Source organism: Babylonia areolata, chromosome 18 (genome assembly GCF_041734735.1).
Source record: "Babylonia areolata isolate BAREFJ2019XMU chromosome 18, ASM4173473v1, whole genome shotgun sequence".
NCBI lineage: Eukaryota > Metazoa > Mollusca > Gastropoda > Neogastropoda > Buccinidae > Babylonia > Babylonia areolata.
In genome coordinates this window covers 17,439,337-17,466,836 of record NC_134893.1, presented here as the reverse complement: position 1 = coordinate 17,466,836, position 27,500 = coordinate 17,439,337, and the positions used below count along the sequence as shown (strand labels likewise).

The window sequence follows — 27,500 nt, the reverse complement described above, 5'->3', positions numbered from 1 at the left end:
CATCTGTTGCTCCTATGTATGAATACATGGACGTGTACTCTGTTCACTCTGGAGGATTGCAGAGCAGTCTACTAATTACTGATTAGCAGCACATACGGCGCCGTGAGGGCGTCTATTCTATTTTTAATATAGTCACATGACATTCCTCTTCTTTTATAAATGACATCCGCTACACTATAAACGGATCTATATTTTTCACTGTCAAAGGTTGATCAGTGTTCCGCTCCTTTTATAAGTAGATATACACACCAAATACACCATCAACCGGTCTTTTTTATGTCACCATTAAGGGTTGAGTAGCAGTCCTCTTTTGACACATACCACACAATACCACAATTACCACACTTACTTCAAAACTGAGCAGATTCATAATGAACACTGAAGCGAAAGTGGCCAGATTGTCGAAGGTTTGTTGGGGGTTTTCTTTTTTTCTGATCTTCTAATGTTAAAGTATGAATTAAGATCACAGTGCTAGAAAAGAAAATCGTTACTTTCTCCCCCCCCCCTCCCCTCTCTCCCTTCTCCCCTCTCTATCTCTCCCCTTTCTCTCACACATACACATATTCACAAACGTGCGCACTTTAGTTCTCTTTTATGATTGTTTTGTGTAACATCTATGTACCGCTCAACAGCTTTCAAGTAACTGGCATGGTCGTCCGAAAATGGATCTACGTACATGACATTTTCTCGTAACACCAGCTTGAGAAATGTCATCCCCAGGGCCCACCAATCTACCATCTGGAAGCAGAGAAACATTCATCACTCAGTTGTCGTTACATACAGGTTAACAATATGTCAGACATCTGTCTGCTGCCTTCGAAAAGATCACAATCAAAAATAGACCGAAGAGAGAGAGAGAGAGAGAGAGAGAGAGAGAGAGAGAGAGAGAGAGAGAGAGAGAGAGAGAGAAAGGGGGGAGGGGGAGGATTGAAGACAGATAAACAGACCGTGTCTCTCATTTTCCCTTCTCTCAATCCCTCTCTCCCCTCCTCTCTCTTTCTTCCCCCCACCCCCTCTTCCTTTCCCATCCGATTTTTTTTCCCTCTTCCTCCCTGCCATCAACGCAGTGACAATGTCACGAATGTGGACCTGATACATCTTATAAAAGAGGAGAATGGAGCAGGTCAGAATATTTCACAAGTAAGGAGTATTGAACAGCTTTAAAAAGGGGGGGGGGATGCCTTCATGTGGACCTAAATTTTCATACACAGGAGGAGTGTGGAACAGCTCAGAAGGGGCGAGTGCCTTCACATGGACATACCCTATTATACAAGGGAGTAGTGTGGAACAGCTCAGAAGGGGGGTGGGAGGGGGCAAGGAGGGGGGGAGGGGGGTCTTCACGTGGACTTACCCTATTATACAAGGGAGTAGTGTAGAACAGCTCAGAAGGGGGGGGGGGTTGGGAGGGGGCAAGGAGGGGGGAGGGGGTTCTTCACGTGGACTTACCCTATTATACAAGGGTGGAACAGCTCAGAAGGGGTGGGAGGGGGCAAGGAGGGGGGAGGGGGTTCTTCACGTGGACTTACCCTATTATACAAGGGTGGAACAGCTCAGAAGGGGGGTGGGAGGGGGCAAGGAGGGGGGAGGGGGTTCTTCACATGGACTTACCCTATTATACAAGGGAGGAGTGTGGAACAGCTCAGAAGGGGGGTGGGAGGGGGCAAGGAGGGGGGAGGGGGGTCTTCACGTGGACATACCCTATTATACAAGTGTGGAACAGCTCAGAAGGGGGGTGGGAGGGGGCAAGGAGGGGAGGAGGGGGGGTTTCACGTGGACTTACCCTATTATACAAGGGAGGAGTGTGGAACAGCTCAGAAGGGGGGTGGGAGGGGGCAAGGAGGGGAGGAGGGGGGGTTTTCACGTGGACTTACCCTATTATACAAGGGAGGAGTGTGGAACAGCTCAGAAGGGGGGTGGGAGGGGGCAATGAGGGGGAGGGGGGTCTTCACGTGGACTTACCCTACTACATAAGGGAGGAGTGTGGAACAGCTCGGGAGCCCAGAACAGGGGTGTGCCGCCCGGCCGCTGGTTCTGTGCCGCCGTCCCGTCCCAGTCATTGTAGAAGGCGGACCCAAATTCTGTCGGCTTGCAGTGGCCATGCTGGTCGAACACAATGTTCTCCGGCTTGACGTCTCTGTGTATTATGTCCTTCTGGATCACACAGAAACACAATTACATATATATGAATCAACTGATGGTTGAAAAGAAAGAATGAATGAAAAGCTAAATACACAGCTTGCAAAAATAAGCTGGACATTGAAGTCCACCTCCTTTAAAATACGCTGCGTCCCATACGTCTATACATGGACACATCAATACATTTTACCAATACTCAAATTTTCACCGTTTGCACTAGTGCAAGTTAAGTACTGACACACGCTGAACACTCAAAATCTATTTAGCCTACTATAGAAAGCTAAACACTTGCACGCTAACACTAACATGCTAAACACTCACAATCCATACTCATATCCTACAGTTGCAAGCTAAACAATGCACGCTGAACACTAGATACTCATGCACATTCAGAATCTTGAAACAAAACTCCATCAGACGCTAAACGCAAAAACTACAACAGAAAAAAAATGAAAAGACGAAACAGTAATAGGCCTACACATTTTTTCTCTCAAACTGTATGTTGTACATAGATTGACATTTTATTTCAAACGTAACAGCCAGTTTGCTTTGTAGTTTGCCTGTGTGTGTGTGTGTGTGTGTGTGTGTGTGTTTGCGCGCGTGCGTTTGTGTGTGTGTGTGTTGGGGTGGGGGGGCGTGAATTCAGTTCAGTTTCTGTGCTACTTACATCGTGTAGGAACGCCAGGGCATCACACAATTCAGCAGCCAGCAATGCCATCTGTTTACCGCTGAACACGGTGTTCCGAGATATGTGATCCTCAAGGGAGACATCATAGAACTCTGTAAGAATTTAAAATAATGATGATGATAATAATAATAATAATAATAATAATAATAATAATAACGCGTACAGAGCCACCAGAAAGTCAGTCACGTTCAGATTGTCAATTCAAACTTTATCATCTCATCTAACATGAGAACCAAGCTGAAACGGAAGAACTGCGAAATAAGTCTTTCAAAACCGAACATGACTGCCCTTTGACGGATATCGTATTACTGGCATTACAACTGATTCTACAGTTAGTGTATCCCCAGTCAAACTTAAGCCATGTTGTAGTTCAATGGGATGGAGTCACTTATTTGACTCAACAGTGCGGTAGATGGCTGATTACAGTGATAATCACCTACCCGTCATAAGAAAGATCGATGTGCGAGTCTTGAACCTCGCCAGCATCTGAATGAAGAATTGTTCCTTGTGCAAGTCTTTTAGAATTCTCTCCTCTGTGCATTCTCTGTTTCGCTTCTTTGCATGCTGTTTCACGCACACCTTGAATTTTTGCCCCCACAACCGGCCTCTCACCCACGCTATGGCATCAAAGGCTGCACAGAAAAAAAATGAAGATTAGAACTTCCACAGATTATTCAAATAGATACAAATACCAGGCACTGTTCCATTATTAAAATATTTCAAATCTTATCTGGAAACATTTTGTTCATACGATGTTTTAAACTATGTATCAGTTCTTTCCCAATATATGAACAGGAGAATAACGGCAGTTTACAGAGAAATTAACACATTGCTAAGAGTAAAAGAAAAGCAACGACAAAACCAACAGCAACAACAACACACACAAAACAAAAAAAATCACAAAAACATTTTGCCAAGAGTAAAAATGGAGAAAAAAATGAAGCTCGACCAGACAACATTCTACAAAATCATTCATAATTATATAACTGTGGAATTGACATCAGGGTTACATGCTTTTTCGATAACAATAAGGCTTCCGAAGTCGATTTCTTTTTCTGACAATCCCAAACTAGGTTGACAAATCTCGTTAGTGATCTTATTCTTACTTCATCATCTATTGAAAGCATACCGGTAAGGTTCATGCTCTTTATTTTTCTCCGTTGAAAATTATGCATTTCTTTCGAATTTCTTCAAATTCCGACACATAAAAAGGAAATGAATTTCATCTTCAACAGAAGCACCGCACATAGGACAAGTTGACTATGCAGTGTGTGTAAGAGAGACTACGATTTACTCAGAACATATGTCTTTGTAACACGAGTGTGTGTAACCAAACACACAAAACGTTCAGGCATGAAAACAAGTACTTCAAAGAAAGAATAAATCATACTTACATCCTTCTTCCAAACTGTGATGGCACATCACCTTCTTTATCACCATCCCTTTCTCTGGAAAGGACAAAGTCATTGGTTTAAAAAAATGTCTTTCGTTTATTTTCATGCAGTGGGAAGCCAGTTCAGTTTTTTTTTTTTTTTTTTTTTTTTTTTTGTTGTTGTTTTGTTTTTTTAAAGGCACTATCTGAAATACTAATTGCAGAAAGCACTCACAAAGTACTTTCAGTGCTGTGAGCTTTTGTCTCATTCCTTGTGGTCACAACACACACACATACAGAGAGAGAGAGAGACAGACAGACAGACAGACAGACAGAGACGCAGACATATTTTTTTCATTAAGGTCATAGCCCGTTATGAATGAGAGGCGATAACAAGACATGTAGATATCACAATGACTGGCAATAAGCATTTAACTGTTTACACAACTATAGAAATTAGGGCAATACTTTTTAACTTAAAAGCTTTATATAAAGCTTTATATAAATACAATGTGATATTCCTTATAATACCATCATAAGATAATGCCATCAATAAACAAAATTTTAAACAAACAAGGACGTTCATAATATTTCTTTAGAATAAATTTTACTCGAATATCATACAACACGGGTCACTGCAGGATGAAAGGAACTTCTTCAGTTTGACTCCTTGCACACAGGACACAGCTCCTCTGAATGATTGTTTTAACAGCGATATCTGTACATATTGATTTCAGAACTCCCAAAGCTTAATCTTGTTAATATTAATTGTAAGTGTCTGTCAATATTCAGCAAAAGACAATTCTCAACTAAAATATGTAGAAGCATAAGCCCTGTTGGCAGAGAATCTATTGATTTGACATGATTTTCCAGTTTTACCATCTACAATCTATTAAACGTAGACGAAAAGATTTCAAAAAACACATTCTCAATACAGACTCCTTGATATTCCCACAAAGTCCCAATCCCAATCCACAAAAACAAGTTCATATATTTGAAGCCCAGTTTCTTTTTCCTCAAAAATCTAAATCATACAACATATAGGATTTCCATGGAAGTCTATCTTCATTTTTAATAGTTCCAACCAGTATCAAATACATCTCACAACATTTATATAGATATATACATCTATTCGTTTCACTGTATACTGAATCGTCTGGTGTTTTCATTTCAACTGCTAGAAACTTTATAAGTCCAAATAAACAAACAAATTCATATTATAAAGTGGCATTCTTATCTAACCCCCATAATTCTTAAACATACTGTATGATACAATAGATTGTATCTGGGTGTTGAAAATCTTAAAAAAAATAAAATAAAATGAAAAATAAAAAAGATACCCAAAGAATGTTCAGTAAAAATAATTTCTTCATAACATGTAACAATGCATTTTTGCCCTGTTTGAAAGATCCCTACATGCAGCCACAAAACTCAAACATGCAGAACAAAATACGAAAAACAGTTTCAATACCTTTGCAAGCATTAACAACTGTCGCGTGCGACAGTGTAGCGTTGGAAAAAAAAAAAAAAGAAAGAAGGAATTTGGGTCAACTTGACCCCTCGAATACGTCATGATTTTCGCTGTTTGCTTTGTTTTTTCTTGTTCCCTTCTTTCTTTCTTTATTTCTATGCGTGCGTGCACATGTGCGTGTGTACGCGCGAATGAGCGTGTGCTCCTTCCCTCCCTCTAGTCAGCTCAGGTTGATGTTTTTTTTTTTTTCGTGCATGCATATCTGCCGGTTGTTTAGCTCAACTACAAGTTTGATAAGGACAATTCATACGGAATCTACCTCGACGGGTCAGATCAACTGGGGAAGAACAGTGTGTTTTGCGGGCGTCGCGCCGACGGCCAAGAGTTTCACTTCGACTTGGCTCTAAACACGAACCTGTTGTCCGACGATTTTGTTGTGGGGTACTGGGGCGGAAATGGAAGCATGCATCGCAGCAAGGAATTGTGGGACCGGAAGAAGAGAGGGACCAACGGTCGTCAACGCCGCACTAGTCACTGTTCCTGCTCCATTCGTTTTGGAGTGAGGGGTTGTTTTTTACCGATTCAGTTCGGGTTTGGGGCCTCCAGTGCCACTACATTTCCTGGGTCCATGTCCGACCAGGAGGTCTGGAATTACGTCCTAGTTCCAGGGATTTAATCTCCCGTATTATTTTTTTTTCACGAGCTCTTGAGGTGAGTCAGGTTAGAATGGTGAAGAATGCTAGTTTTGTTTTTATTTTTCTATAGACAGGGAGCGACCGTTGACATATATTTCAGGTTTTTGGTGTTGTTGTTATTATTGCATTTTGAGATACATACTTTAATTTCAGTGCAGTGTGCCCCTGCTAATCCTTGTGGATTCCGATTTATGGATATCTGTGTGCACACATTCTGTTATTGTTTTGTTTTTTTTTGTGTGTGTGTTTTTTTTTACGGTTGTATTAAGGCGTTCAGCTGTACATGTGAGTGTGTGCGAAACCCCTCTGTGTGTCTGCTTTAGCACATGTACTGTTTTTTTTGTTGTTGTTTTTTTATTTTTGCTTGACTCTTCACTCGAGTCTTTTTACAGCTCTGAAGAGTGGTCCGCCGTTGTCCTGGACATCCACATCCTTCCCTGCACCCGTGATACCCTGAGACTGTCACAGGGGTGTCCCCAACGTATACAACTGCCGCTTTACACCTCCCTGTCTACAGAAAGACTAGAACTCCCAGTGGTCGTCTGCATCGTGCGTTGTTTGTGACAAGGACCTGTGTGTTCGGAACTAATGCGAGTCGTACATGGACGGTAGAGGATGCGTGTGTATGTGTGAGAGCAGTGCATAAGAGGGGTGAGTGTACGTGTTCGAGCGAATGTGATTTACTCATTTATTTTTCCCTCATTCCCACTTATGATGTGGCAATTTGAATTAGCGGGTTAGTAAGTTTGGGGAGTGGAGGGGGTATTAAGGGAAATAGTTAGGCCCCACTGCTGTTTTGGTTGTCAGTATATCCGTGTGAGTGAGTGAATAAAGTGTGGTATTGTGTACAAATTCTTGGTGTTGGCTGCATTTAATTGAGCGTGCGAGGATCCGGAGACCCATTTTTTTCTTAAATTTTCTTTTATTAGATTGCGCGGGGCCTGTCGGGTTGTAGGTGGTCCTCAACCTCGACCGGTCACGTGACAATTTTTGGGGGCTCGTCCGGGATCTTCCGCTTCCCGATCGCCGCTCGCAGCTTTCACTAAGTAGTTTGTATTATCCAGGTTATTTATTTATTTTGTAACTGGCAATGTTTTGTTTTTATTATATGTGGGAAGCTAGAGTGGGAAGTTAACAGTATATATATATATATATTTTTTTTTTTCTTCTTCCACTCACTGGGGTTTAGGGTGTCTATTCCACGGGGGGTACCCTGTATCTACACTGACTGCTCCTCATAAACAGTTTTTGAAGAACACAAGGGGTGATAGCTATTCGTAGTGGTAACTCAGCATTTCTGTGTTTAACTTCTTCATAATCCCCTGGTTTTGTTTGTGCATAGTGTCAGGGTCCATTACGATGGCTTCCAAGTATGTCATGGGAAAAGATCCATCCCAAGGACCGGTTACAAGGTCAGCCACGGCCTCAGGCAAGAAAGAAGTGGTCGTTGTCGGGGAGGATTCTCCCTTTCTGAAAACTCTGGGCCCTGGCTCGGGAATTTCTCGGCAGTCCCCTAAGTGGATCAAGGAGATGATGGAGGCACAGTATAACACCCCTCCAGTCACTTCCACAGTGGTTTGGACAAATGTCACCACTCCTGGGGGAGCTTTTACAGGCCCAAGGTTCCCCAGTCCTTCACAGGTACGTTCTCAGATAACTACCTCAGGCACTGGGTACGTCACTGGCACTCCTGGGGTTATGACCTCACGGGTTTCAGAGTCTAACACGCATGATAATACCTCCATGGTGGGGGGCGACGTTACATCCCTCATTCTGTATTTGGAGAGAAAGGAGGAGATGCGTCGACAAGATGAGGAGAGGAAAGAAGAGATACGTCGACAGGAAGAGGAGAGGAAGGAGGAGATACGTCGACAGGAGGAGATGGAGCTCCAGCAGTTAGAGCGAGAGAGATTTGAGCTTTTGGCTCAAAGCCTTGCTCAGCGGCCTAGCCGAGAGGAGTCCCCAGCAGCGAGACTGCCCACTTTCGCCCCTCCAAGGCTGACTCTTCCTGAGTTACGCCCAGGTGACGATGTTGACGATTTTTTAGATCATTTCGAAGCAGTCGCTGACTCCTATAACATGGCAGAAGAGACTCGATCACTTTACTTGATTAGTTCCTTGACAGGAAAGGCCCGGGAGGCATTTAACAACTTACCTCCAGAGAGTTCTTATACTGATCTGAAAGCGGCGCTTCGCCGTCAGTTCAGGATATCACCTGAAGCTTACCGTAAAAAGTTTAGGGAGATACGCAAAGCCGGAAGTGAGTCCTTCATCCAGTTTGGGATTCGTCTTAAGCGCACGCTCGAGCACTGGGAAACCATGTCCGGAATGGCACTGAGGGACTTGATTCTCATTGAGCAGCTTCTCAGCACTGTGACAGACGACCTGGCTGTGTGTATCAGGGATGAAGGCCTTAGAACGTTCCAGGAAGTCATAGAGAGGGCCGAACGCTTTGCGGAAGCTAGAAGGGGAATCAGGGTCTTTAAGACCAGTGCAGGTTCTCTAGGTGGGGGACTCAAGTCTTCGCCCATGCCGAAGCGTGGGAACCTAAGCTATTCTCAGCATCCGTTGGCTGAACAATCACCGTATTCAGTTGTTCCGCCTCGTGGCAGCATGGCGTCTGCCCCTAAGTCGGCCACTGCACCAGGTAAGGGGGGCAATCAGTGTTTTTATTGTGGCGATGGGGGACATTACAAACGCGACTGTCCAAAGTTAAAGAGAGACCGGAGGCAACAAGCGGCAGTCGGCCACACACACGAGAGTTGCGCTTTAGCAACTGTACCTGTGTTCAGCGCTGAACAACAAGGTGACCAAGGAGGAATGGGGCCTACCTGTTCTGTGTTTCTCAGCCTCGTAGAGGATCGGATAGTCGATTCTATTCGAGACTCTGGCGCTACATGCACTTTCGTTGACGAGAGTGTGGTACCTCCTGACGCCGAGAAAGGAGGAACGTGTCAGGTGACTGGAGTTGAAAAGTCCTTCAACGCTGTCCGTCCTTATGTTAAGGTACAGGTTGCTACACCGTACTTTAAAGGAGCTGTGTGGGCTGTGGCACTCCGGAATCCGGCATATACGCTGCTCATTGGTAACAACGTGCTTTTCGCAGACGGTACACGACAAGGGGTGTCGACACAGCTACCCAGGGAGGTGCTGGCAGCAGTAACCACACGAGCGATGGCAAGGGATCAGGCGCCCGTCTTACAGCCTACTCAGGGACCGGTGACAGACGCAGTAGCTCTCCACACAGATAGGGAGACCATCCGTCGTCTTCAGACCAGAGACCACACCCTGCAGCAACTGAGACAAGCGACAACTCCCAATATCAACACAGAACGGGAGGGTAAGGCATCTTACACAATGCATGACGGTCTCTTGTTCCGTGTGTTCCACAAGAACGGGGAGCACCTCAAGCAACTGGTGGTACCTCTGGGCCTCAGGCGCACTGTTCTCTCCCTAGGGCATGACATACCCATGGCGGGGCATTTGGGAGTTCGGCGGACACAAGAGCGAGTGTGGCAACACTTCTACTGGCCTGGCATGTGCAAGGATGTCCGCCAGTACTGTCGGTCGTGTGACGTCTGTCAGCGTACTTCTCCGCGTGGTAAGAACCAGCGTGTGCCGCTAGGTACTGTCCCTCTTGTGTCAGAACCCTTCCAGAAAGTGGGAGTGGACATCGTAGGTCCAATCACTCCAGCCTCTGCGCGGGGCAATCGTTACATTCTGGTGGTCGTTGATTACGCCACACGTTACCCAGAAGCCGTTGCGTTGAAGGGGATCGATTCTGTCACAGTTGCAGACGCACTGTGGCAAATGTGGACCCGAGTGGGAGTACCCTCGGAGGTACTCACAGACAGAGGTACCCAGTTCACAAGTGACGTGATGACTCAGGTAAACCGGTTGTTGGGGATCCATGGCAGAACTACGACTCCGTACCATGCACAGGCAAACGGTCTTGTCGAGCGTTTCAACGCCACCCTGAAGAAAATGATCCAACGCCTCTGTATTGAGAAGCCCAAGGATTGGGATCTGTTCATTCCAGCCGTCCTGTTTGCGTTCAGGGAAGTGCCACAGGAGTCCCTGCGGTTTTCTCCCTTTGAGCTTCTGTATGGCCGCACGGTCAGGGGGCCCATGGCTCTTTTGCGCCAGCTGTGGACCAAGGAAGCGTCATCGCCTCCAGAAACCCTCACGGAGGTAGAGTACGTGGTGGATCTGCGCAATCGGCTGGAAGAGACCTGCAGGCTGGCACGAGAGAACCTGCAGCAAGCAGCCACCAAGTACAAGCGACAGTATGATAAAAAAGCCCGTGAGCGATGGTTTGAGGTAGGAGACGAAGTCTTGCTGCTCTTACCAGAGAAAAAGAACAAGCTCCAAATTGCTTGGCAGGGCCCCTACAGGGTGATAGAGCGGGTGGGCGACTGGGATTACCGTATTGCGGTCAAAGGAACCCCACGACTCTATCATGCCAATCTACTGAAGCGGTACAACCGGAGAGAGGAGTGTTCCGCAGCTGTAGCCCCAGTGGTCATAGAAGAAACAGAAGATGACCACACAGGCTCTTTCAGCTCACAGGGGATTCCACTTCTACCCTTGCAAGCAGAAGAGACATGGAAAGATGTCTCTGTCCACACAAACCTCACTTCTTCACAGAAGCAGGAAATCATGGATATCTGTCAGAGTGCTAGTGGCGTTCTCACTGACCTTCCCCTCAGGTGCACCGTGGGGGAGTGTGAGCTGGTTCTGGAGGACATTACACCAGTACGAGTCCGCCAGTACCCACTGCCCCACTCACAGTATGACGTAATCAGAGAGGAGGTCCAATCCATGCTGAAGATGGGAGTGATTGAGCCTGCCACGTCACCTTACTCTGCACCCATCGTATTAGTCAAAAAGAAAGACGGGAAGGTTCGCTTCTGTGTGGACTTTCGCCGTCTCAACCGGGTACTACGCTTTGATGCAGAACCGTTGCCCGATGTCAACCAGATTTTTGCAAAGCTGAGCCATGCCAAGTACTTTTCTAAACTCGACTTAGCTAAAGGGTATTGGCAGATACCCATGAAAGAGAGTGACCGACCCAAGACCGCATTCACGACGCCACAGGGTCAGTTTCAGTGGCTGGTGATGCCGTTCGGGCTGAAAACGGCCGGTGCGATTTTTAGTCGCATCATGCAAAGAGTTCTGGGACCACTGCAGTTAGATGACGCCCATAACTTTATGGATGATCTGCTGCTGGCCACCGGTACTTGGGATCGTCACACCGAAGTTCTGCAGCAGATACTCTGCCGCCTACAGGAAGTACAGCTGTCGGCGAGACCTACTAAGTGCCAGCTTGGCTGTCCAGAAATCAGCTTTCTTGGACACCACCTCCAGGGTGGTCAGCTGCACCCAGAACAGGACAAGGTAGCAAAAATCCGGGAAGCACACCCTCCTGCCACAAAGAAGGAGCTGCGTGCCTTCCTTGGACTGGCTGGCTATTACAGGCGTTTCGTGCCTAAGTTCTCAGAAACAGCCCTACCTCTGACCAACAAGACCAAGGGCAGTGAGCCCAACAAAGTTCTGTGGTCGGATGAGTGCCAGAAAGCCTTTGACAAGTTAAAAGAAGCACTCATCAACCCCCCAGTGCTGGTCCTTCCCGACCCTAGCAAAACATTTGTGCTACGGACAGACGCCTCAGGGTTGGGCCTTGGGGCCGTGCTTCTTCAGGATCACGGTGAAGGACTACAACCCATAGCTTTCGCCAGCAAGAAGCTCAGTGGAGCTGAACAGCGGTACCACACCATAGAACAGGAGGCACTGGCAGTGGTTTGGGGTATACGGAAGTTCTATCCCTACCTGTACGGAAGGCATTTTGTGCTTGAGAGCGACCATCATCCTCTCAAGTATCTGCACCGTATCCGTCCCGTCAGTCGACGTCTCATGGGATGGGCTGTGGAGCTCCAGTCTCACAGCTTCACCTTCAGACACATCAAGGGTGTCAACAACCTGGGGGCAGACTACCTGAGTAGGACTGGGCAGTAACTGGAGGTTTGACTCATGCCGAGTCGCTGCACCAGGGTTGACCGGCGTGTTGGCCCTGTCCCACTGTTTCTCCATGCGATACAGATTTAGCCCTAGCGGATGGTTGGAACGCTTGATCCGTTGGTCTGTTGAGCGGGGACAGTGCACAGCGTTTACCATTTCTTGTGTTTTGTTTCACATAATTATTTTACAATTCAAGTAATTCACGAAGCATGTCAACCGTGCATGGCTGTAAGTGTGAATCTCAGATTTGAGATCGACACTTTTAAGGAGGGGGGAAACTTCCGGTCCCACAATTCCTTGCTGCGATGCATGCTTCCATTTCCGCCCCAGTACCCCACAACAAAATCGTCGGACAACAGGTTCGTGTTTAGAGCCAAGTCGAAGTGAAACTCTTGGCCGTCGGCGCGAAGCCCGCAAAACACACTGTTCTTCCCCAGTTGATCTGACCCGTCGAGGTAGATTCCGTATGAATTGTCCTTATCAAACTTGTAGTTGAGCTAAACAACCGGCAGATATGCATGCACGAGAAAAAGAAAACATCAACCTGAGCTGACTAGAGGGAGGGAAGGAGCACACGCTCATTCGCGCGTACACAACAACTGACATACCAACATCATTATACACCCACCTTTCTCTTACTGCCAAAAAACCGCCTTTCCTAAATACAATATTACTTTTATCCAATTTAACTTTTAATTGCAGTTAGGTAGCTGAGTTTGTTTTTGTTTTTTTAAGTTATTTAGTTGCATCTGTAGACCAATAGCTGTTGTGTGTGTGTGTGTGAGAGAGAGAGAGAGAGAGAGAGAGAGAGAGAGAGAGAGAGATTCTTATGTCTCAACACATTTCGACATATACAGTTATTCTATAATCATGCTTGTTTTTTTGCCTGTCACAACTATGTCTACGTAAGTTTACTTATACGATGATTTTGTTCTTCCTGTATTTTATTTTTGTCTTTATCCAGTATCAGTTTTCATTTCATTAAATTGACGACTTCTGTTTTACGAACTCCATTATCATACTATTTTCTTAAAAGAAATGTTCTTTCATTATTCTCCTTATTTACTTCAAATATTCACCTTTGACTCCACCTTCCGTCTCCTCTTTCCACCGATTCAGAATTCAATTCCCCACCCCACCCCTCCTACCTTTTAAACGATCATCACACTGTGAAAATTAATACTTATCCGCAATGACAAGTATTGTGATCGGGATAATTAACAAAATTCTTACAACAAAATTATTTTTCTCCCGTCATGAAAACGTCTGCCTGTCAAAAACAGACACACCTGTACTCTTTTTTTTCCCACTGCGATATCTATCATGTACCATGTCCACGTGTAGGCTGGATCTGTAATTACTTTTTCATTACGATGAAACAATTCTGTAACTAATGCTTGCACATAGTCACACATATTCGATTATTCCCTTTGTTTCCATCATTGATAATAATTCGTTATTATGACATTATTCAACATAACTTTTCACTTTCTATTCCTCAAAAAGTGTGTACGTGAGTAACTCACACTGTTTCACAGTTGTTTGAAATAATCAATCTGAAGAAAAGGGTAAACATGAGAAAACACGGGAAAAGACAAATATAACACAGCTGAAAGAATGCAAAAATGAAAAGACAATACTTACCCTTTCTCTTTTCAGAAAATGCCATCTTCACACACTCCTAAACTTTTCACACACTGAATCAGAGCTGCTTCCATGTGTCTTCACACACAAAATATAAACAAAACAAGCTGCAAGAAGAAACCAATAAAATAAGAATTGAATAAATGAAAAATAAAATCTTACCTTCTACAAATCCACGAAATGCCATCGTCAAATAATTATGCTGTGTCACACACACAAAATTAATACACAGAGACAGAGCTGTACACTGATGTTCACCAGCTGTTGTTGCTTCACGTGTTGAACATGTTGTGGTGGCAGTCCTTTGGGACTACCTCCTTTATAGGCCTGACCCAGTCAGCTTACCCACCCAGTCAGCTGACCACCAGTCAGCTGACTCTACCCAGTCAGTTGACCACAGGGGCAGTAAAGGGGACAAAGGGGCTGATAACCCACAGCACTAACAGCAGGACTCTAGCAACACGGTAGTTATTGCTGTGATAGACATACAACAAATGGACCATCTGGAAGTGGTTATGATGGCCAGTGTAGTCGTTGAGGGAGATTATAATACTGCGTGTTTGCCAGTTGTGTACAGACTGATAGAGAAAGTCAACTGTGATATCTACAGATTACTTCATTATTCCCAAGGCAGCAGAATTTCACATGTGGTGTAAAAAATCCACAATCACATGAAAAAAGTCATAGAAATATAATTTTATAAACATGAAGGAATCACAATGGAAAATAACATGGCATGCATTATGTACAAAGAAAATAATTCTGTTTAATTCACGAAGCTAATTATAACATTATTTTCTCTCTGTGTATCATGTGTGTGTGTGTGTGTGTGTGTGTGTGTGTGAACGGGCATCTGGACAAAAACCCGGATTTATCTAATCTTCCGCACAGAGTGAACAGTGACCATAGAAGCGATTTCCAGGTAGTCCATTAGCTGTATCTAAAGATTATTATGACAATAATAACAGTGAAGTGGCCAGTCACGGCTTATCTTACTCTCACTGATAGCACAACGGATCTGGACCATCCCGGATTTATCTAATCTCCCGCGCTGAGTGTATAGTAACCATGGAAGTGATTTCCAGGTATTGTCCATATGGCTGCTTCTGTCAATACGGCGATAAGTAGGGTTGTCGCTAGGGTCCCCCTATTTCCAGGTATTGTCCATGAAGCTGCTTCTGTCAATACGGCGATAAGTAGGGTCGTCGCTAGGGTCCCGCTGTCAGCGTCATGAATGTAGTCAGCCCCATTGTTCCCCTTTCTTACCGTGGTCACCTGACAGCGTCTGACGAGCCAATCTAAAAGTGGGACCCCAACTGTATTCCATCACTGTTCTTCCTCAGTCGAGTGACCAACACAGCGAGCAGCAATCGACACGTGTGCCAGTACTTGTGCTGTGAGAATTGGAACAAAAAAACTTTTAAAATGGAAGGTAAGATGGGACTTTTTTCCATCAATTTTCGTTTGTGAGGTTTTGTTGTTGTTGTTTTAGACTGTTATACGATTTTTTTTTTCCCTTGCTTATTTTTGTCGTGCATTTCTTCACTTTGAGAAAGCATTTTGAAGCTTGACATATTTATTCATTAGGCCTTTGACCCATGTCGACAGAGGTTAACACACTCAGAGTTATGGTATGAAAGTCACACAGCAGTTATTAATGATTTACGTATTTCTGATCAGGAAAGCTGTATAAGTTTTGTTACTGAGAAAGACAGAGATGGAGAGAGAGATTCCAAGAGAACGCTGCTGATGCAAATAGCTTTCTGCTGAAAAACAGAAAATTAACTTCAAAATAGTTTTCACGCATGGCCCAGTCACATAAACTACACGCTCAAAGTATCGCCACGATAAACATTCAAGTAAAAAATAATCTATAATAGTCAAGTCAAAATGATCTCTATTGAGGGTAAAAGAATGAGCTTATACAGCTTTTTTTACATCCTGCCCTCATAAAAAAGAGAAAAAAATTAATTTAAAAAAAATTAAAACAGGAAGAAATGGGGGAAGTGGGGATCTGGAAAGGATAATATGGAAATAAACAATTACAAAAAACACACCAAAATTCTATTGAGGGCAACAACAACAGCAACAGAAATAATGCAAGCGTAAATAGCAATAAATTTACATATGATACTGACACGATTACAACATGCAGTGCGACATTCTTAAATCATTAACTTAATTCAGGAAGAAAAGAGAGAGAGAAAGATACATATATATATACATACACATACATACACACGCACACACACACACATATATATATATATATATATACATACATACATACACACATATATATATATATATAGAGAGAGAGAGAGAGAGAGAGAGAGAGAGAGAGAGAACAGACAGATGGATAAAGGTAACAGTCAAGAGATAGTAAAGAGAGACAGAGAGTCAGAAGGAAAGAGAAAGTTTAAGGTTAGAAAAATAGACAAGTATATGGACAGCAGATACAATGATAGTCATATCAAAGCATCAAGGGATCATATTTTTTCCATCAAATATTTCTGAAGTGCTTTTTTGAATGGTTGCTTGAGACAACATGACAAAGAGGGAGGCAAACCATTCCATATCGTTCCCCCAGAATTTGTTAAACTAGATTTATATAAATTGTTTCGGGGTCGTGGAAAAGATAGTTTGTGAGTGTGTCTATTTTCATTAGTAATAAAATTCTGGGTTATTTTCTTCTGGTGCCGTTTCATTCGCTATACTGTGCATACACATACATTTGTTAAGTAACAGTCGACTTTTGAGCGGAAGAATGTGCCCACTACGTTGCATATCCGTGAAAACACACAGATGGTTTCTGTCAAATTCTATAATGTTTGAAGTGCTGGAATACAGTTTTTCTAACAGGCAGATTTTATTTTTACCATATTTCTTCCGAAAGCATCTATATAATATACTTACATGTTTTGTTGGGTGTTTTGGGGTGGTTGTTTTTTTTTGGGGGGGGTTTTCAGTCAGGTATCTCTAGGGGGTGGCGGGGTGTGTGTGTGGGGGGGGGGGGGGTGAGGAGGGGGGTGTAGGTTACTGAACGCACGGCAACAGATGCACGTGGATGAGAGGGGAGATTACTGCTGCAATTTGACGTATTTCACTCACTTGTTCCCCTTTTCTGCAAGTCATGATGCATGGAACGTCTAATTGATAATAGTTGTGACAATGTAATTTAAAAAAATCTGATTGATAAATAAACAAATGAATGAATACATAGATGAGTAAGTACATAAATAAATCGATAAATAAATAAATAATATATAGAGAGAGATAAATAAATAAAATCGGGTACTTCATCTGTGTTCGTTCCTTGTAACTCTCACGTTCACTCGTGTCAATAACGAATGGGTATATTCTTTCTACCCAGCTATGTGGGCAGCCATACACCGTTTTCGTGGGTTTGCATGCTGGACATGTTCACATATCTGCAATGTACCGCATGCTGACAAAAATAATTGGATCTTCAACGTGCGTTTTTGATGTTATGTAGTTTACACAAAGAAGATAAAGACTCCAGGAAGTCGGAATATATTTCGGAAAAAACAGTCTTCATCTTTAATCCACCGGGCAGTGGTATCAGTATCGAACCCAAGTCTCTCTGATTTGAGTTCCCACGCTCTTACTACTTGGCTATCAGGCCTGTCATCGGATACATGTCACTGTGTTGGTGAACCCGTCACACGGAAAAAAAATTAGAGAGAGAGAGAGAGAAAATAGACCGATGGAGAGTTCCGTGCTTAAATGACTTACAGAGGCGCGTCACATGATCTGTGCTCTCACAGTTGATTGGCTCTCCGAAATTTTGAGCAAAAAAGGCGATCAGGAGAAGCAGAACGTGCGAAACAGCAGGCTTCGTTTCTTTTCGATTTTTGCTATTTTTCGACTTTTTCCACTTCATTGACCAGAGTTTGGTTGTAGCAATGGAGGCTATCAACTGAAGAAATGGAGGACAGCACATGTTTGCTTTTGTGTAGGTCGATCGCCTTTGGCAGTGCTCGAACCGTTCGAGTAGAACAGATGCGTATGTGCAAGATCCAAGATGGCCGCGGAATTCTCCAACGGTCTTATATCTCGATTGGCTGTGTGGATCAGTTGTGATGACAACAAATAAATACACAATACTTGTGCACGTGGAATCGTATGGATATTGTTAAGCAGCGAGAGAGAGAGAGGGGGGTGTGTGTGGGGGAGAGAGAGAGAACCAACGAACGAACGAACGAACGAAATTTTATTTTGCGAGGGTGAAGGAGTAAGCACAAAGTACTTCTTTACATCCGGCCCTCTGGGCAAGAATAATTATTGAGAGAAGAAGAAAAATTAATTTTTAGAAACATAAAAAATGCGAGAGTCAAATTCACAGCAGCAACATCAAAATTACATGAGCATGTATAAATTAAGTATATTTATGTACAATACAATAATGCTATGAATAAACAACAGTAAGGACAAGAGAGAGAGAGAGAGAGAGAGAGAGAGAGAGAGAGAGAAAGCGCACAACACTTGTATTTGTGAAATTGTGCAGACGTCAGTGTGACGGGGGAAAAAAGGTTTTTTTCATCATTTCATCGTGGAAATGTGATGCTGTTGTTGAGAAGACAGTGCTTGCATTTATCTGTTTATGTATTCATTTACTTATTTATTCATTCATTTATTTGTTTATTATTTATGTTTGTTCGTTTATTCATATGTCTATCCATTTATCTGTTTATCTCTTTTCAGAGATCACACTGGCTGATTTCGACTGCCTGGGTGGGCTTGGCATGGGAGGTAAGTCTGGATGTTGGTAATGTCAGCCGTTCGGGATTCAGGTCAGGCCGTCTGAAACAAATACAAAATCAATATTAAAAAAAAAAAAGCCATGAATTGTTTTCACATACATCTTACTATCCCCTTTTTCGTTTATGAACGATATTGTCAAAGTGGGATAAACATCTAGATTTAGTCAGGTTTTTTGTTGCTGTTGTTGGTTTGTTTCGTCTTTGTTTCCCATGAGGCCTTGGATAAATCAACAGGCCTTCGAAATCACAATTTTACATAAAATTGTTACATACTTTTGCAATTTCGTCGACAAGGATGATTCACGAGGATGATTCACAAAAGTGTTTTGGTGCAAGGCCCAAAAGAGCAGGACATTCTAGCTGAAAAATAAATTGCATGCATCCATCAGTAATAAAGCAACATAATAAAAAAAATGTGCTCTATTCTCCAAACAGGAGGTTTGAGCAGCTGAACGCAGCAAGCGAGAGAGAGAGCCAGAGAGAGAGGGATCATTTGGCATTTCTCTACAGTTTTACAATCTCGGAAGCAGTGGGGCTGACACATTGTCTTCCACGATACAAACCATAATGGTTTTGATCTGTAATACACTGGTTACTTTGATTCATTATCATACAGTATCATTTAGAGATAAATAGATCGATATACATGCTTTGTTCATCCACAGTTAGTCCAAAGCCTTTGGGGTGGTTTGGACTGTCTCACCATCTCTCCATTCCAATGTTCAGATTTTACTCCATTTTTTTTAATGTCAAACTCGAATTAATATTAATTTGAAGAAAAGATTATTAGTATTTATGCATAAAACATGAGACTTACACCAAAGCTGTTTTGACAATATGAAACCAACATGTAAGTACTGTTTAAGAAGTCTGCTCTTTGTGCATGTTGTCACTCCCATTGCAGTGCAATTGAACAAGTTCCGAGTCATGTTCTATACAGCCATGTGTAGAGATGGTTTCAGTACCGTTCGAACATCTCTCTCAATGTTCATCTTTTTAAAGACGTGATTCTGATATTTCTCATGGCTCCTCGTTCCCCTTCTGCAGCATTTGGTACCGTCCACCTGGTGAGACCCTCCAGACAGGCCAGATGGAAGCAGCCTCGGGGATTCCTGGCTATAAAGGAGCAGCAGAAAGATAAAGTTTTCAAGGACCTTCATCAGACAGAAGTCAACATCTGCAGAGATGTCCGCAGTGGTCCATTCCTTGGCCAGCTCCTGGCCAGTTTCCAGAACAGCGACCACCTCTATATCCTACTCGGTACTGGGAGATTCATGATACAATATCGTTTCAATCTGGGACTGAGGTTCTCCTTTGATTTGAAGCTTGCTCAAACGCCGTTTCCATTTACAATCTCCCATCCTATTTTTTTCTGTTACATAACACACAAAAATATTACATTGTGTTTGTTTTTGTCTGTCTTTCTGTTCCTATGTCCGTCTTTTGCTTTCTCTTGCATGGATCCCTGTTCTGAGTGTTATACTCAGGGCAGTGTACATTTGCCGGTTGAATCATTTTATTGCTAAACACGCACGCACGCACGCACGCACGCACACACACATATTTAACAAGAAAGGCAAGACCTTCAAGACTCACTTGTGATACACTTTTAAAAAAATCCAAGCTTTTTATGTATTGAGTATAATGCATTTACTGTTATATTTATATTTTTTGTATTCTCTAAACTTGGCACTTTGATCTGATATTCAACCCAACAAAAGATCTGTCATTATTATCATTTTTTGTTCAAACAGGAACTTCTTTTGCTAAGCATGGAAGTTTTATTTATTGCAAACGTTTTGGTGTAGACAGTAAAACAAGGGAAATTACTCTGCTGGGGAACTTAGTTTGCTTTAAACTGATCTTTCTCATCTTAAACATTACATTTTGAAATTATACTCAATACATAAAAAGCTTGGATTTTTTTTTTAAAGTGCATCACAAGTGAGTCTTGAAGGCCTTGCCTCTCTTGTTTCAAAATGTAATGTTTAAGATGAGAAAGATCAGTTTAAAGCAAATTAACTCCACTAGCATTACAGAGTAATTTCCCTTTTTTACTATCTGCACCAAAACGTTTGCAAATAAATAAAACTTCCATGCTTAGCAAAAGAAGTTCCTGTTTGAACAAAAAATGATAATAATGACTGCTCTAGCTGTTGGGTCAGAATATCAGATCAAAGTGCCAAGTTTAGAGAATACAAAAAATATAAATATAACAGTAAATGCAGTTTGCATATAATTAGGCTTCATTCTTTATTTTTTTTGTGCCCATCCCAGAGGCGCAATATTGTTTTAAACAAAATGACTGGAAAGAACTGAATTTTTTCCTATTTTTATGCCAAATTTGGTGTCAACTGACAAAGTAGTTGCAGAGAAAATGTCAATGTTAAAAGTTTACCACGGACACACAGACACACACACACACACACACGGACAACCGAACACCGGGTTAAAACATAGACTCACTTTGTTTACACAAGTGAGTCAATAAATGGTGCGGGGGGGGGGGGGGGGGGGGGGGGGGAGGGGGAAGTTTGTATTTCATATTTGCATTTCTCCTTTGTGTGATTTTGTGGTTGTTGTTATTGTTGTCACAACAGATTTCTCTGTGTGAAATTCGGGCTGCTCTACCCAGGGAGAGCGTGTCGCTACGCTGAGAGGGCCACACTTTTTTTGTATTTTTTCCTGCGTGCAATTTTATTCGTTTTTCCTATCGATGTGAACTTTTCTAAAGAATTTTGCCAGGGACAACCCTTTTGTTTCCGTGCGTTCATTTACGTGCGCTAAGTGTATACTTAACACGGGACCTCGATTTTTCGTCTCATCCGAAGGATTAGCGTCCAGACCACCACTCAAGGTCTAGTGGAGGGGGAGAAAATATTGGTGACTGAGCCGTGATTCGAACCAGCGTGCTCATTATCTTGCTTCATAGGCGGACGCGTTACATGTAGGCCATCACTCCACAGTTTGTGATGTTATCGATCCTTATTTCTCCAAACTGGGCTGAATGGCAAGTGTTCCTGAGACATCAGTCATGATCGTGTGTGTGTGTGTGTGTGTGTGTGTGTGTGTGTGTGTGTGTGTGTGTGTGTGTGTGTGAGTGCGTACGTTTGTGTGTGTGTGTGTGTATGTGTGTGTGTGTGTGTGTGCGTTTCTCTCTGTGTGTGCATTGGAGACAATGTCACTGATATTTAGAATGTTTTTACCGAAGAAATAGACTCCATGTGTATGTGCAAGACTCCCCCAGAGTCTTACGTTACATAGTACTATATTATATGTGTGTATTCCCCCAAAATACTACAATGGGGGATCCCTGCTGCAACACATCAAGTCCAGGACGGTCTTCAATGGCCGTCAGATGGCGCTCCTGGCTGTCGAGCTGTCTATAGCTATCTTGTATCTTCGGAACTTAAGTTGGGCTTAAAATATCTACGATGAAATAGAATGTTACAGGAATGCACGAACAGCATATAGAGTAGCGTATTCAAATTGGCGGCGTGTCTATGACAACCAGAGTGTCAAGAGAGAGAGAGAGAGAGCGAGAATAGAAACATAGCTGTTGTATAGATCAGTTTGTTTTCTTACTGACGTCGATATATAAACAAGTCATATCACACTAAAGCACATGATGACTATGTGTTTGTTTAACATTCTAATCGACTTTGACAAAGTGAAACCAAATTAGACACACTTACAGAAATATTGTTAAATATCAGTCTCTATGTGTTTTTGTTTCGTAAATAATCTTTTCGTTTCCTTTGCAGAACTCTATTGTCCACCGGGACATCAAGCCGGACAATGTAATTTTTGACGGCAACGGCCATTCAAAAATAATCGATTTCGGAGTGGCCTGCTATGAATGGTGGGACAGTCCCGGCATTCACGAGCCGATGGGGACATCCATCTACCTGGCTCCTGAGATGTTCAAGGAGCCTGTCCTGTATAACGGGGTAAGGACGGCGGTATTTGTGTCACCTGTCAGCACGAAAACGAACGTTAATTAATGTGCACCAGCCACCAGATGTGTTTGTCCCAACTGCGACATGTGTGTTCAGCCATAAGTGATATGCAACAGAAATCTTCTTCTGGTATTTACTTTTAGATAGAGAGCGAGGATTGGGGAGGGAGGGAGAGAAAGAGACAGGGTGTGTCACGTGTTAGCATGCAAACGAACGTTAATGTGCATGCACCAGCCACCAGGTGTGTTTGTCCACACTCCGACACGCGCGTTAAGCCGCTAGTGATACGCGACAGAAATCTTGTTCTGGCAATCACACATTCACTTTAAGATAGAGAGCGAGAGAAAGAGAGAATCTGTGTGTCGTGGAAAGAAGGCCACAAACGTTCACCAGACATGGAGTCCTTACAGCGTGTGATGTGTCCACAGATGGTGGACTGGTGGGCGCTGGGCGTCACCCTGCTGGCCCTGGTCCACAAGGTGGACCCCATGGACCTCTTTGAGGGTCCTCTCAAATCAACAGGACAGCAGAAACGGTGAGTAGGATGCCTGTGTTCCAACCTGTGACAGTAGAGGTTCGTGTGTAGGTGTGTGATAAGTAAACAATATAAATCGAATTGCAGGTGCCATTGTCACGGATCAGTTAAGAATCAGTTTCAACTGCCGAATGTGAGTGCAGCCTTGAAAGTAAACAGATTCATAATTAAATAAACAAATAATAAATTATACATAAAAAATATTTCCTACAACATGATTCTGGAGGAAAACAAGTATATATATATATATATATATATGTGTGTGTGTGTGTGTATACTGACACATATCAAAGATGTTTGTCCATGGTCAACGACAGAATTAAGTGGATTCGCAAGTGTATGTACAATAGTCCTTTGTTTTCGAACTGAGTTTGAACAGACGCATTGATAAAGAACCAACTTTCCAGTTAGTGGTGGTACATGAGCTTTCTCAGGAAAAGTACAATCACAACACAAAGCCGCTGGTAGAAGCTGAAGTTACAGAACGTAAGAAATTAATACTAGAAAACTTCTGACAAAAGAAAAAAATGCTATGCTTGTAGTTTCTAAAAGATGCAAGTTCTCAAGAAGCAAAGACTGTATGTATTGTGTGTCCTGTTGTGTCTAGGGGAGGATTCCGCATAGCCCAGGGGCTGACTCACTTCAGGCTGGGAATGTACTCCCAGCCCCTCATTCAGGGTCTGCTGGTGGAGGACCCTGCACACAGACTGGGGGTCGAAGGGGAGAGGCAGATCAGGAAGCAACGCCTGTTCCATGCTGGCGGAATGCTATCGGTGAGGCTTGTGAGGTCACAGGAGTGAGAGCTCTCTCTCTCTCAAATATATTTCGTACTTTTCTGAGAAAGTTATTCAACCAAAATTTCAAATTTTAGTGTCTCTATATGGTCAACATCTACTGAAATGGTTAAGACTTTGTGTTTCTTTGTTTTCATCTGAAAAGGTTCAAGTTGATGCATTCACCTGCTCTTTATTATGTTTTTTCAAATTGTTATACACACAAAAAGCCTATTCACGAAGGATGTAGGACTACATATATATATGAATAGATCATCGGAGTCCGTCTTTCTGTCTGTTTTGTTTTTCTTTCTGCATTTCTTCTTCTCTTTTCGCTCATTTTCTCCACTGTATCGTCATATAAAAGAGGCAGTTGCAAATCAGACCATAATATTTCCAGTTTATCACGTGTGTGTGTGTGTGTGTGTGTGTGTGTGTGTGTAGACTGACTTGAAGTGGGAGGCTCTCAGACGTGGGGAATGTCCTCCTCCACTTGAAAAAAGTAATCATCATCAGCCAAAGCTGCTTAAATGGCTGCAGCTGACCGCTGATTGTGACAGCGACGACAACGACTATGAGGTATGTAAGGATATCCGTTTGTCAACAGTGTGTATGTGTGTGCTAGCTGGCTACCAAGATACATATGCATATTATACAATAATGTGTGTGTGTGTGTGTTAGTGAGAGATTTTGACGTCCATATTTTCTTGTGTAACAACGGCCTGTTCGTGTGAACTTCAAGCATGATTTCTTATTGTTTTTACTTTACAACTTTCGTGTTTGTTTGTTTTTCTAGTAGATTAGTGTGAATGGTTTATAATGTTTACGTGTAAACGTTTGTGTGTGTGTGTGTGTGTGCGTGTGTGAAAGAGAGAGAAACACTGTAATGTGTAATGTCATTAGCTGTAGAGCTCTAGTGACATAGTATGTATGAATCAGAACAAGAAAGGCAAGGCCTTCAAGACTCACTTGTTATACACTTTTTAAAAAATCCAAGCTTTTTATGTATTGAGTATAATGCATTTACTGTTATATTTATATTTTTTGTATTCTCTAAACTTGGCACTTTGATCTGATATTCGACCCAACAAAAGATCTGTCATTATTGTCATTTTTTGTTCAAACAGGAACTTCTTTTGCTAAGCATGGAAGTTTATTGCAAACGTTTGGTGTAGACAGTAAAACAAGGGAAATTACTCTGCTGGGGAACTGAGTTTGCTTTAAACTGATCTTTCTCATCTTAAACATTACATTTTGAAATTATACTCAATACATAAAAAGCTTGGATTTTTTTTTTAAAAGTGCATCACAAGTGAGTCTTGAAGGCCTTGCCTCTCTTGTTTCAAAATGTAATGTTTAAGATGAGAAAGATCAGTTTAAAGCAAATTAACTCCACTAGCATTACAGAGTAATTTCCCTTTTTTACTACCTGCACCAAAACGTTTGCAAAATAAATAAAACTTCCATGCTTAGCAAAATAAGTTCCTGTTTGAACAAAAAATGATAATAATGACTGCTCTAGCTGTTGGATCAGAATATCAGATCAAAGTGCCAAGTTTAGAGAATACAAAAAATATTAATATAACAGTAAATGCAGTTTGCATATAATTAGGCTTCATTCTTTATTTTATTGTGCCCATCCCAGAGGCGCAATATTGTTTTAAACAAGATGACTGGAAAGAACTGAATTTTTCCTATTTTTATGCCAAATTTGGTGTCAACTGACAAAGTAGTTGCAGAGAAAATGTCAATGTTAAAGTTTACCACGGACACACACACACACACACACACACACACACACACACACACACACACACACACACACACACAAACAACCGAACACCGGGTTAAAACATAGACTCACTTTGTTTACACAAGTGAGTCAACAAAACTGGTGCAAAACAGATAAAATGGAACAGAAAAGAAAAACAGAATTGAAGCAGAATAAACTACTAAGGGATAAGCGACAATTTGGTAGGGAGAGAGAGAGATCGAGAGAGAGAGAGAGAATTAAGGTGAAAGTGAGAGATTGTTTAAAATTACTGATATACTAATGAGCATAGGAAAAAGAATACATGTAAAAACCTAAACAACTTTCATATTCTTTGACTGTATCAGATGAGAAGAAGAAAAATGTATGTTTTACCTAAACAACCTGTATGTTTCTTTTCAGAGATACGACAGCAATTTCCTCGTTTATGAGAACGACTAAATTCAGAAGTGAACTGAGTTCCCATCCACCTTGCCTCAGACACATCCCGGGGATGCCAGGCCATGACAAAATTCCCTTCACGGAGGTGCTGAAAGAGAGCCAGGTCCACAAGCCTGGTGTCACTGACAGCCAGCCACTGGGGTCCATTGGAATCCTCTCAAAGGGAGACAGTCCATTGTTGTACCTGATACTGTTTCTAGTGTAAAACGTTTCTTCTTCTTTGCTGTTCCTCACATCTGGAACAACCTTCCTCATCATATCCGTGCATCTGATTCTATTTCTGCTTTTCGCTCATCACTAAAAAAAAAAAAATCTTTTAAAAACTTATCTATAAGCACTCTCAGCTTCATTGTTCTCCGACACCACCCATGTCAGTTCACTTTGGGTGTATGTATGGTGGGAGGGGAAGAGTGTGAGTGTGGTGGAGGGGGGGGGGGCGAGGGTGGAGTGGTTTTTGAGAAAGAGTGGCAATGAATGTTTTATGTAACTTGTTTTGTTGTTGTTGTTTCAATGTAAAGCGCCCTGAGCTCGTAGAGAGAAAGGGCGCTATATAAATGTACATTATCAGCAGTAGTAGTAGTTTCTTCCCCTGAGATGACTCTTCCCCATTATGTAGAGACAACACTTACAGTGTGGTGGTGATGCCTGTCTCTGCTGTAATGCTGTAAAATTGAAAGAAAAAGGTATAATGATAGTGGCTTAAACAGTAAACAGTGTTATAAACAGGAGAGAAAAAAAATGAAGACAAATATCACCAGTGTGTGTGTGTGTGTGCGCGCGCGCGCGCACGCGCGCCTGACAAGGCGCACTGGTCAGGCATGTACTTTGCAGATTTGGTGTAGCGTACGTGGATTTGTGCGAACGCAGTGACGCTTTCTCGAATAACTGAACTGAACTCTGTGTGTGTGTCTATGTGTGTGTGTGAACGAGAGAAAGAGTATACATGTCATATGATTATTGTACATTTATGTACTATCTATATTATGAACTACATGGGTATGATATTATTGTACAGGTGTAAATCTCTTTTTGCCATAACTTGAGTGTCTTGTGTTTTGGTACCCGTGTTCCTTTTATAAGGCGTCTTGTCTCATTGCGATGTGGGTTATGCAGATGTGATAAATGTTCAAATATATTTCATCGACTTTTATTAAATGTACTTTTGCTCATATTTTTACTGACTGTCAGTATGTTTGAATCGGTCTTTCCTTTC

The 27,500-nt window shown here is 42.5% G+C and overlaps 2 protein-coding genes across 2 annotated transcripts; both read left to right on the top strand.

Annotated features, from left to right (window-relative positions):
- Nucleotides 1-7,721: 7,721 nt before the first annotated feature.
- LOC143292170 (uncharacterized) lies at nucleotides 7,722-12,377 on the top strand. The gene is made up of 2 exons (XM_076602353.1): nucleotides 7,722-8,003; nucleotides 8,205-12,377. Exons 1-2 carry the CDS (start codon nucleotides 7,722-7,724, stop codon nucleotides 12,375-12,377), a joined length of 4,455 nt encoding a protein of 1,484 aa, XP_076458468.1.
- A 5,692-nt stretch (nucleotides 12,378-18,069) lies between these two features.
- On the top strand, nucleotides 18,070-26,492 carry LOC143292169 (uncharacterized). Its single transcript, XM_076602352.1, has 7 exons — nucleotides 18,070-18,091; nucleotides 18,750-18,797; nucleotides 19,856-20,028; nucleotides 22,573-22,758; nucleotides 23,196-23,302; nucleotides 23,910-24,098; nucleotides 26,327-26,492. The coding sequence occupies exons 1-7, from the start codon at nucleotides 18,070-18,072 to the stop codon at nucleotides 26,490-26,492; spliced, it is 891 nt and encodes a 296-aa protein (XP_076458467.1).
- Nucleotides 26,493-27,500: the final 1,008 nt, after the last annotated feature.